At 36.9% G+C, this 12,843-nt stretch overlaps 1 protein-coding gene across 3 annotated transcripts in view; it reads left to right on the plus strand.

Annotated features, from left to right (window-relative positions):
- Nucleotides 1-11,811, plus strand: part of TINAG (tubulointerstitial nephritis antigen) — a 36,066-nt gene extending 24,255 nt beyond the window's left edge. Inside the window, exons 10-11 of one of the 3 annotated variants that reach the window (XM_068183666.1) lie at nucleotides 9,811-9,856; nucleotides 11,003-11,811. In XM_068183666.1, coding sequence (XP_068039767.1) covers nucleotides 9,811-9,856; nucleotides 11,003-11,119 — 163 coding nt within the window. In that variant the 3' untranslated portion in view covers nucleotides 11,120-11,811. Of the gene's footprint in view, nucleotides 1-2,767; nucleotides 2,976-9,791; nucleotides 9,857-11,002 lie in introns of those variants that run through there. The other 2 variants (XM_068183668.1, XM_068183667.1) reach the window with 2 other exon arrangements.
- Nucleotides 11,812-12,843: the final 1,032 nt, after the last annotated feature.

The raw sequence follows: 12,843 nt of genomic DNA on the forward strand, positions 1-12,843 counted from the left end.
AGGAGGGAGAGAGGAGGAGATAGCTAAAGTGCCAACCATATGTACCAGATGAAGTTCAACAAGGGGAAGTGCCAGATTCTGCACCTGAGATGGGGCAACCCTGGATGTACAGACAGACTGGGAAATGAGATGTTGGAAAGTAGTGCCACCGAAAAGGACGTGGGGAACCTGGCTGATTGAAAGTTTAATATGAGTGAGCAGTGCCCTGGCAGCCAGGAAGGCCAACCCTGGGGGACATCAGGCCCAGCATGGCCAGCCAGGCAAGGGAGGGTGTCATGGTTTGACAAGGAAGTGAATTTTCTCAGGAAGCTGGTAGTCAAACCAATCAGTGGTCGGGGTTGAATATTAGCATTTAGACTGACCACTGAAGGCATAGACACGCCTCTGAGAACACAGGGGGTTAAAAGCAAGAACTCCCAGGGGAACTCTCTCTTTGGTTCTGGTCATCAGAGAGTGCAGATCTCCCCTGCCCAGCCACGGGCTGGCTGGGGGAGGGGAAGCCATGCAGCCTAGTCAAAGTAGGCCAGGGATGAAGGGACTGGAACCAGGCCAGCTCCTGCGGATGGAAGGGTGGAGAGAAACTGAAATGCCTTTGTTCCCCCCACCACGAGGGAAAGAGAGAGTTTGACAGCACCTAAAATTTGCCAGCAAAAGAAATAGAGAAGTGGGGGAGGTGCCCAGCCATGGGAGTTGGAGTTCTGGGCAGAAATTTCAGCCGTCCGGGGAGTCCGAGACTTTTAACCCTTTCCTAAGAAATGAAGGCTTTATAAAATATTACTCCTCCTCAATTTAAAGTAGAAGAGAGACAGTCTGAGACCTGAGATGTTAAAAGAAAGAATTTTTTTAGTGAGAAGAGATGATAAAGTAGCTTGTAACTAGACTTTTCTTGTTAGCCGTAGACTGAACCAAATTCTTCTGCAACAAAGACTACATTTTTAGAAAGATACAATAGTGAGCCAAAAGACCTGCTTCAGCGACTACCAACACAAGAATAGAGTAAACAGAGAAAAGCTGAGGAAGGTGTAGTAATACCCTGTCTTCAAGAAAAAAAAATTGGGCACTGCAATATAAGAAAGATATTAAACAATTAGAGGGAGTCCAAAGGAAGGCAAAAAAGATGGTGAAGGGCCTTGAGAGGAAGTTACAGGAGAAGCAGCTGAGGTCACTTGGTGTGTTCAGCCTGGATGAGACTGAGGGGAGAGCTCACTGCAGTTACAGCTTCTTGTGAGGGGAGGAGGAGGGGCAGAAACTGCTCTCTTATCTGTGGTGACAGTGACAGGACCCAAGGAAATGGCCTGAAGTTGTGCCAGGAGAGGTTTATGTTGGATATTAAAAAGAGGTTCTTCACCCAGAGGATGGTTGGGCACTGGAACAGCTCCCCAGGGCAGTGGTCACAGCACCAAGCTTGACAGAGTTCAAGAAGCATTTGGACAATGCTCTCAGGCACATGATGTGACTCTAGGGGTGTCCTGTGCAGGGCCAAGAGTTGGACTCAATGATCCTTGTGGGTCCCTTGCTAGTCAGCATATTCTGTGATTCTGTATTTCTGTGCTGAAGTGGATGCTGATTTAAATGGGAACTGACAGGCTGCGCAAAGAAAAGATAGCAACCCTTAGGCAAGGGGCCACTATGAGCAAAATCTGAGCACCTTTACTAAGACACAGAATTGTGTTGAATGGTCACTGGTAAACACTGAGGAGGAGGAAAGACAAGTGATCTGATGTACTGAAAAAGAACTTAAGTGAAGGAAAAAGAAGAAAACTGAAGATGATATCATATAAGAAACTTCAGACTTGTTCAGAGTTCAATATGGGGGGAATGCATTTTCTTACTAACTCGTTTACTTAATTTGAATATTTCTGAAGTATCCAATGGATCCAACAGCATAAAGAATTACGAGTCCTGGAATTGTCTAATGCACAAATGTTGAAATGTTGTGGCCTCCAAGGTTATGGCATATAAAATACTTGAAGACCTGTTTAACTGTAAAAATTGAATTAGATCTTGACAAGTTGTAGGCTGTTGGAGCCTTAACCTAGGTGTTTCTAGCAATGATAAATCCAGCCATAAAATGTGATTCTGCATCATGAACTCTAAACCACTTCATTGTATAGATTTTAATGTCTTCAGGATTAAGCCATCACTTTTTAATATAATTTAATAGTTTAAATGAATTTGAATGCAAAATATGTGTTGTGGGTGTAAGTTCTTTGTCACTCATGTATAGCTTGGAAGCAAAGGAAAATTTGGACTCCTTGACCTCAATAAAAAACTGATGGGAATGTCATCATAATTGTACTTCAGATAAAAATACTGATGAATATTTGCATTTTGCTTAGCTGAGATGGCCCCTGGGGAGACAAAAAGGAGCAGAGATATGCTGATAGGTAGGATAAAATATGCAGTTTTTTGTGGGTTGAGGTTTATTGTAGGCTTGTTTTTATTTATAATCCCTTCCATAAAAGACATTCAATACTTGTAAAAGGCAGCCATAATAATGACTGAACCTATTAAGCTGATTTTGTAATATCTTAGAAACATTTTTGAAAATGCCTTAAACTTCCTCTGAATTGTGCAACATATAAGGCAATGGAGTGATAAAATGCCAATACATTTTGGTGATGCTTGCAAGAGCTATTTGTACAAAACCAGAAATGCACATACAAACTACTCAATTGATCATTGGACCGGAAGAATTTTAAATGTTTAGACTGACTTCCCTTGTTCTGCAAAGGGGAAATTGCAAGTTATTTTCTATCATTCAAAGGCTTATTTATAAAATCAGCTATGACAAGACTGGGAGTCAATCTCCAGTGAGGTACTGTGTAACCTCAGACTCAAGAAAATAATATGAAAAGATGGAATAGCACGGAAAAAGGAGAGGAAAGTGTGGAACAGCCAGGTGGAAACTGTTGTGGGTAGCAGAGTGTTTCGGTTTGGTCACAGTCTCTCTAGTGAAATAGGGCTTTCAGTAATCTGAAGGCAGGATGGACTGACCTACTGATACTTGGAGAGAGCAGACTCTGTCGGGCAGTTTCTGTGTCTATTCCAGACGTAGGGAGATAAGCAGAAAAAGTGAAAAATGGAGACTGGGATACATAACAGCTAGGTTTTGATGTAGAAAAGTTAAATTCCTATGCCTCTGCATGTTTCCCTTTATCATTTACAGATATTCATCTGCTCTAGCTTAAGTATCTAAAGGTGAGCTGAATTACTTTGTTGGATCTGATTTCGCCTTGTAGACTGTAATAGAATTTGTGGGATAACATCACACTTAAATAGCTAAAATGAAAAATTCTAGATTAGATTACAGAAATCCCACATGCAATGGCATCTTAAAGTTGCTTAAAATTCAAATGACTGGTGCATAATATTCATAGTAAGACAGTATCTTCAGAATCTTGCATATGTATATGTGTATGTACATACATGCATTCATGGATCCATACATACACAATTACAGCTCTTAATGACACCAGGATGAAAATCAGTTAAAAAGGCACAATGAAACTGCAAATGGCAAGTGGGACTAAGGAGGACAAACTATTCGTTTGGTAATTTTCATTTTTTCATTGGTACTCTTCTATTTTAAGAAGATTGATGGCTGAAAAATGACATACAAAACTGTCATTTTTATCTCAAAGTCTCTTAATAAAAATGACTAAATTGACATCAAAGATGAACGCAGTGGTAGATTTCTTTCAGATCTGTACATTTAAGCTAGGATTTCTGACCAAACCTGTCGTATTTGTTCTCTCTCAGATTCTCTGCAATTTTTTTTTGTTATTGTTGTTTGGTTGGTTGGCTGAGTTTTTAATTTTTTTTCTCTTTGTTCTATTCTTCTGGCTTTCTTAGTTCCATCTAGGAAAAGAAATGTAATGAGTATAGGGAAAGAAAACCTGGGGCAGATTTGTTGGTATAAAATGCCATAGTCTGTTTGGTAAGGAAAGTACAGTTCAGTCAAGGAAGTACATTGGATGGAGTAGCTGTGGTTCTAGTTCCAACAAATCTCTTCTAAGTTACTGAAGTAAAGTACCCATCCTGAATGTTTGCAGCTTGTTCAGACAAATCTCTCAGACTTTTATTTCTGAATTACTTTAGTATCAGTGGCAAACTACAATATATGATCCATACCTCACTAAAAAACTGCAACTCCTGAAGCCATGACACTGAAAAATCCAGGAAGGTCTCAAAAGCCCATGCCTTTGGCTGCAGTTAAATCTATGGACTATCACTTTAAGGCTCGGAGGAAACAAACAAATATTATTAAAAGCCTTGATAATCCTTCATGAACAAGATAAATTTTCAACGCTTGGAAGGCACTCAGAATGACAAAAGGCTTTAATAAGAGGACACTGAGATGTACATTAGCTGGAAACACATTTCCCCTCTATTTTAATTAGCAGTTCACTGAAAAATTTAAATGGAATAATGCAGCAGATTAAATGGCTTAGCCAACTACTAAACTGAAACTTCTATGCCCTGGAAAAACACTGGTTGAATGTTTAGCACAAAAAGCCATAGTAATGGAGATAAAATTGATATGTGAGGCAAAGAGCTTGTGGTTTAATGTTGAGGAGACAGCCAGACAGATTAACATTCTGAGATTTAATACATAATTAAATGATTCACCTATCCAAAGTCCAAAGTCCAAAGTCTTGACTACTGTTAGTAATATCTGGGGTTTTGCCTTTGGAGACTGTTTTTCTCTATGTTTTTCTCTTAGTTGCCCTCACTTGATCTTACACTCAAAATAACTACAAACAAGTAACATCTTAAACCACTGAAAGTCATGACCCAAACTGTTTTGTTCCTGAAAAAAGAAACCTGGGCTTGAGTTCCCTTTTTCTTTCATGGGGAAAAAAATAATTACTTTTTCATTGTCAGACAATCAACATCAGGTAGTATAGTTAAAAATTAAGCAGCAACACTTGAACATTTTATAGCAAAGACAAATACATGAGGAGCTCATGGGGAAAAGATACAGTGTCTGATGAGTTAAATCCATGAGACTGTCCCCCATACAATTCATTACAGTAGATCTGTGGGACTGATTTAACTCTTGGCTCACTGACTCAATTTAACTCACCTCTCATGTTGAAAAGTCTATGCAAAACTACAATTTCGAATTCCAGCAACCATTTTCTAAGAAGGTTGCTCTTGTGGTGAACATAAGTCAGTGACCCTAACCTTCTTATTTTTAATACAAGATTAAGAATTGAACTTTTGTCTAATTGAGTAGATAAAATTGCTAATTTTTGAAGTGTACTAGGCTTTTGTGATCCACCACTAAGAATAGGACATGACCCACAATACTTGAACCTTTTTTTCTCTGGTAGCATTATAACAGGTATACAACCAAGTCCGGAGAAGAAGCTGACTTGAGAAGTTCTTGGACTGCAATATATTTGTATCCAGCAAGCAGTTTAAGTCCTTGGTTAATGTAAAGCATTGACTTCTACTAATAACAAGTAATCTGCAGAAATTAGCTTGAGATCTAAAACCTACCATTCCTCTTTATTTTTAAGGCCGTATTTGTTTTCTGTTCATATCTTCAGTCTTAAGGAGACAGTTTGTATAATATTATTTAGCACACTCCTCAGAAGTCTTCACTGTATTTGCTGTTAAGAGCATTTTACCTACAAAAGTGAGTGCAAGCACACTTGAACCTAGTTTCTGTTATCTGCCAAAACACCTTAGTTTTGAAGCCACTGCTGGTAACCCTTTTTGTTGTGTTAAGTTGTATTTCCCATTTTAAAATTATTTTATACGATGATTAATTATCAGCTTATTTTTTTCCTGATAGCTTTCTTTATGCTTTTCTTGTGAAGTCCACGTACATTTTAGTGGTGTAGTTTATTGAAAACCAAACTGGGAAATGTTCAAATAAAACTAATTTCCATTCTCTGTAACACTACTGAAACAGTCTCTGTATTCTAGTTTTTTATCTGTCAGGCAGAGTTGTGTATTCAGGGCTTGCTCCTACAGAGATAATGTCAAGTGAAAGTTATTACTGAAAAGGACATCTAAGGTGCCTCTACTATATAAAATTGGACACAAAATTAAGAAAATAATTTTATATAAGACCACAAGAACTCATCCTTTTATCTGAAAGAGCAACAGAATTCTTTTCACAAAGTCACTTGGAGCAGGTTTCCTTGGAGTAAATGGAAACACACTGCTTATTTTTTTTTTCCTGAAGGGGACTGAATGCAGTTTTGTGAAATTACTTTTTTTTTTATTCAAGGTTATTTTTGATTGAAGACCATGATAGTTTCTTTTGGAAAAGCTAAGTGGAGTATTTCTCACAGAATATTTTTGCCAAAGAGAAGAAAATTCCCTTTCAAAAGTAATTTTCAGTAATTGATAAATAGACTTTCTTAACGATTTCTTTAAATCTCTTCTTTTTCTTCTAAATAAAAATGTAAAGTTTGGATATGAAATAGAGTCATGATTTAAACCCAGCTGGAAATTAAGCAGTCACTCTCTCAACTTCATCTCTTCCCCCACAATCCCCAGAGGAATGGGGAATAAAATCAAAGTAAAACTTTTAGATTGAGATAAAAACAGTTTAATAATCAAAAATAATGTAAAATACAATAATAAAGGCAAATTATAATAAAAAGGGAAAAAGAAGTGCTTTACAATACAGTTGCTCACCACCTGCTGACTGACACCAGAACCCCCCCTTCCTGAACCCAGACTGGACACGTTGCTGGGTAACTTCCCCCAGTTTATGTACTGGGCATGAATTATATGGTGTGGAGTATCCTTTTGGTCACTTCCAGCCACCTGTCCCAGCTAGGATCCTTCCTAGTTTATTTTGCATTCCTCTTCACCATTAAAGCATGAGACAAAAGGAAAAAAAGTCCTTAGCAAAACCCAAAACATCAGTGTATTATCAACATCACTCTCATTCAAATCTAAATCACAGTACTGTAACAGCTACTGAGAAAAAAATAACTAGTGAAAATTAGGACATAAGTTTGAAAGGTTTTCCAAAAAATACCAAAGGTAGGGACATCAGTGATCTAAAGCTTTGCAAAAATAACTCTGAGAAATTCCCTGTCTGTCCAAGTCCTGTAAGATTCAGCATCTCTTTGCTTTTAAAATGGCATTCATTTGGAGTAAATATCAAGCTGGAATAATCAAAAAAGCAAACAAAAGAGTGTGATTAGATTATTTTGGTAATCTTCCAGAAGATGCAATATTGTTCTCTAATGGATGTTGTCCAAGACTGTGTCACTTAAAAGTCTCTGTCAATTCCACTTGGGAACTAATTCCACTGGGACTTTAGTTACTTCATTAAATTCCTTCAGGATTATGTTGTTTTTTTTTTTTTTTTTTTAATTTTGGTTTTGAAGATTGTGAGGGACCAGTCAACACTTTCTCTGAGCTGCTACTCTGCAGGGAAAATGATATGGAATGCTGTCTAGAGTAAAGCTGGATGCAGCCATCACTACCTCCACTGGAGGTTAAGGTTCAATTAAGGGATGTGGAAGGGGAGCAGTTGGGGGACCACCAAAATGTATCAGGAGAGTCTATTCTGTCTTCTCTTTACCCACCCTTTGCAGAGAAGAAGACAACAAATATATCTGCCTGGAGCCTTCTCTCCTGGGGGCTGAAGAAAGGCAGCTCCCTCAGCCTCTCCTCATACATCATGTGCTCCAGACCCCAGACATCTCAGTGGACTCCTGCTGGACTCGTTCCAGCCTGTTAATGCCTTTCCTGCGTGGGGAAGCTCAAGACTGGGCACTGGACACAGAATGGCAGTCCAAAAAAAAAGGAAATCGGTCACTTCTCTTGACCTGCTGGCTGCACTCTCTATTTTAATTTACTTTAGAGTATTTGATGATGATGATTACCCATAGGCATTGATTAATGAGAAAGCAGCTCTTCTTTCTAAACTGTAAATAAAATGCATATCTCAAGTGCCTATGTATCTATGATGAGACAAACCCTGGGAAACTAAATACATGGATATGTTATAGTCAAGGATAAAAAAAAGTTCCTTTTCTATCGTGGTTTAGAAGTCTTCTTTTATGTAGAAACATTTCTAAGAATCAATGAATTCCTATCCATGTGTGAAACTATAAGTTGACTCTTTTAAAAAATAACAAATGTTAGAAAAACATTAATTTAATCACAGGAATGTGACCCTGTGGGAACTGGTCATCACCATATTCAAGCAGGCAGAAGCAATTATGTGTAGTACGAAATGCAGGAGTACATGAATATCAGTTCAAGGCAATGTTTCTCTGTCTTTGAGACTAATGTAAATATTGGAATTTCACATTACAGCTGATGTATTTTTTTAGTAAAATGGCCATAAGTAAAGAAGTAAATCTGAATCTGCTATGAAATTTCAAAGCCTATAACTTAAAAAAAAAAAGATATGATCATTACAAATTGTATTGGAAATATTTGGCAAAGAAATGGCAATTATTGATTACCCCTGAACATTCATGTGGTAATGAAAATAAAATGCATCATGAGGCCTCTTAAAAAAAATTGCATTCTAAGTTCATTATGACAAACATTGTTTTTATGATTTCTTGAATTTAATGATCAGTAGCTACAACTTGTGCTTGCAACTACAATCCACACTTCATCTCTCTGCTAGTCACCAATTTGTCTTCCTCCCTTTTTTCCCTTTTGCTGAAAGCGCAGGTATTCCATGTAAATGATGGTTCACTGTTAACTAAGGAGAGTTGATTTCACTGTTGCTGTTCAAATAAAAGGGTGACAGAAAAATCCCAATTTCCCCATTCACAGTGTGGCATTTCTCATAATATTTTTCCTGGTTGCCTTTAGAAATGACTGAAGCACTGCAAATACAGCTCAAACAGGTGGTGTTGATGGGATATACACCAGTAAACACCTTGTCAATGGCATTTGATACATCCTAGGATTGACTTTACACTGGGGAAAACCCTCTAAAAGTTCACATCTTTGGTTTTCTGTTTATTTGTGCCCTTTCATAGGCACCCAAGCAGCAAGAGCTGTGAATAGTAAGTAGACAAGCGTTCATTGTATAAATTAAAACAAAGACAGAGCTCTTTAAGCTCCAGAAGAAAAACCATGTGTACTTAACTACCTAAGGTGTGCAGTGCAACTCTTGCTCACTGAAACATCCAGGTGATTGGGTTGGAACTGCTGCCCTGTGTATAAAGTGAGGCCTACAAATCAGAGTACTAAGCAGTTCAGCTACAGCTATAGCCCTATGAAAATCCCATCTTTTGGCAGCTGGGGATGGCCAGTGGGGAAGATTTCTTGTATGATTTCATAGATATTTCCACAAAAGTTATCATGCCCTAAAAGATGACAAAAACATCGAACTCTCCCCCCACCCCATGCAATGAAACAGATTAGGCTGTCAGCAGTTCAATTTGATCTGAGAAAAGCTAGGAATATTTTCAGTCCCAGCTCGCCAGCTATTTCTGTAAAGGTGCTGGATGAGACTTTTAACAAAAATGTTCCTAGGGATCTTCAGCTGAATTGAAGAAATGTGCTCATGTTAGTTTCAATATTCCTACACAGTTCAGTTCAGCAGGCAAGCTCTCCAGATGAGAGATTCTGTCAAATCAGACAGAAAACAGGTTTTTGTAATGAAAAACTACAACTAGACTTTTGTTAACTTTTTGTAATAACTAATGGCAATTTGATTTGTGGTTAGCAAGTCAGCAGGTAACCTCACTTGAATCATCAGTATTTGTTACTCAGGCTTTGTTCTGACACTGATAATTATTACAACTAATGTTTGTATTTTCTGACTGCTTGTTTCATCAAAGTACCATTCTTTTCTGAAAGGTGGGGAGCATTACCTGACAAAAATGGACAGAAACAGAAGTTTTGGGTAAGTGAATACTTAGGACAATGTTTTGAAGCAGAAGAAAAGAGATTTCAACAACACAGATCATTTAAAATCTTCTTCTTTACTTTCATTCACTCTCTCTGCATCTATTTTTTTCCTTCACCTTAAAGTGTCCTGCATAATTCTACTCCCTCTCTGGCAACTTTTATCATGCTGACCCTTGAACTATTGCATCACCTACCTCAATTTCAAAGCCTGTTTCATCCCACCTCTACCTGTAGGTTTTTCCTACACTGCCTTTTCTGTTTCAAATCTTATTTAATTTTTCAAACGTTATTAAAAATTTCTATGAAGAGTCAGTTCTTTTTGATGCCTGCAAATGATAGTCAGTAAAATTAATCAATAGTATTTGTTAAAATATTTGGAAAAGACAAATTTTCTATTTAAACAGTGTTGGAAATTGTTATCCAGCCACCAGAATAAGCCCCCAAAACTAAAACAAATCAAAGTAAGAACACTTCCGTTAAGCCATTTAGAGTAAGTCAAATTTTATCACTTGGATTATGACTAACAGCTCACCCCATTATTCCTGCGATCATCTGAAGGCACTTTGGTGTTTACCTAGCTGATGACAGGGCTTATGGCAGGTAGTTTCACTGGTATCAAAGGCAAAACCTACTGAAACTACTGAGAATTCATCAGAAAATAAATTGCTTAATATGTCAATAACTACCTGAATAAAACTTCATTCTTTAAAAGTCAGCTTTTATATATATATATATATATATATATATATATATATATATATATATATATATTTGGTGTGTCTTTAACAGGTTAGTTGGAATTCTGACCGTTGCTGTTTCAAAAACCACTTTCAGCAGTAAAGAGTATGAATATTCATTTAATGATTTGTGCTTCAATGTATCAAACTGTCTTGTAGAAATACTAGTCCATTTTTACTAACCCTGATTTTGGAAGTGAAATTTTGATCAAACCAAAAAAGGAACAAAATGTTAGAAATCAGAAAAAGATACATGCTAATTCTCAGTGCACCCCGTATGAGAGACTCTGTTCCTTAAAAAGGAAACTATCACAAAAGATTAATTTTGCTTTTTACACCCTGCATTTTTAAATAATATTTTAAAATTAAAATAAATAATATTTTTCTATTTTGTTTACTTTTAGATTGCTGCAAATTCCTGGGGAAAATCCTGGGGAGAAAATGGTTATTTTAGGATTCTTCGTGGACAAAATGAGTGTGATATTGAGAAGTTGATTTTAGCTACTTTGGGACAGCCATAGTTTATTTGTACCATACTCTGCTTGATATATCTATTATTTCCATTGTTTTATATTGAGTCTTTATGGGGAAAAAAATATGACTTCTCTCTAAGTTACCTTTCTATTAGCCCTCATGAGGTCTTCCTGACTTTAACACACTGCAGACATCATAGCACTCTTGGATCTCACCTGGTACAAAAAACCCTTTAGCCTAAAAGCACGTCATATCCAGGAGCACTGAAAACCTTGATGTCTCACAGAGCAGGAAGTTTCCCTCCTCATTGAACAATGCCTGAAAAATGGAGTTACAGTATTAGCATTAATCTCTTTACAATATATATTCTGATCAGAAATTATTTCAGAAATATTATGTGCTCTTCCAAACAAAATTGGCTCAGACAAAATTGTCTCCATTATACTGGATAATAAATTCCAAAGAAATGTAAGTAGTTCTGATCCTGTAGTTGAAGAATTATTTCCTATACACCTTTACTTAAAACTAAGTAGATAAGTTGTATCTATGTATCAACATATTATCCAGGAAATTAATTTTTTTCTAGTAGATCCCACAAAGTTGATGCATTCAGTATAATACAAAAATAGCTTGCAATGAAAGAGTGTGTTCCTGTTCCTGCAACCACAACCAAAATGGTACAATTTTAATCATGTTTTAATTAAAATAAAATAAAGAAGAAAATGTAATTTCTCCTCAATTCAGTCTAGACTAGACTAATTCCTGAACTGCTTGCATTCCACTCCCTGTTTCACCTGAGAACAAGCATGTGCCAACATTCCCAAAAGCCTGTTGCAAACAGAAATCGATGGAAAAGATATTCTGTTGTTTGTCTCAATGGACAAATCTGTAATCCAGGCTCAGTTCCTGGTGTTGGTGATCAGGATCACTAGTGCAAATGAGACACACAGAACTCCTAATGCTTCCATAGCTACTTCTGTTGGAACAAGCAGCTTTTTGACGCACATTCACTCCTATAAGCATTGCTGCAAATCTTGACAAGTTTGAAGACTGTTTTCCTTATTTGATAATTAAAATATCAATATTGAAACTACTGACATAAGAAGAAATTAAATACTTTCTAGCCCTTTCAGTTTCAATTAATCCAAAGGTCAAATGCCAACTGGAATAAAATTATCTATGAAAGAAAATATGGTATGTTAAATAAGTGGGGGGAAAAAGCTGCCATGAAATATCAGTGAACAAAGAATTTCCAGGTGTACCTTCAGTGTGTTTAATAATGTTCATTCTTTCTAGAATTAGAAACTGTTTTCTTATGTCATCAGCAAGTGCATTCAAGAATTTTTCATGGCAGTGGTATATGACAAATGCCCATGTCTCTGAAATAACCTCTCTTGAACCAAAGCTGGGTGACAATTTATGTTGCATCACTTAAAGGAGCTATTGTTAAAATGTCAGTACCATACTGCAGCACGAATGTCAGTACACATACTGCGGCCTTTAGTGTCATATAGTAAACTGAATTTAGACACAAAAAACCTTTATCACTTGAAATTTGTAGCAAATTGTAACACAAGCAATTTTAGAAGCTCTAAATGCTGTGAGAGAAATAACTCTGCTAGTTTTAGTGAGCTAAGCCAGTACTTGAGAGGAAAGTGTACTGAATCATCTACACACCTATTTCCCAACCTCTTGGTATGTATTGATTCCATAAATGTCAAGATTTCAGAAGAGTATAATTTAACTTTGAAGTGAATGACACTGTAAAAAC

Source organism: Anomalospiza imberbis, chromosome 3 (genome assembly GCF_031753505.1).
Source record: "Anomalospiza imberbis isolate Cuckoo-Finch-1a 21T00152 chromosome 3, ASM3175350v1, whole genome shotgun sequence".
Classification (NCBI taxonomy): domain Eukaryota; kingdom Metazoa; phylum Chordata; class Aves; order Passeriformes; family Viduidae; genus Anomalospiza; species Anomalospiza imberbis.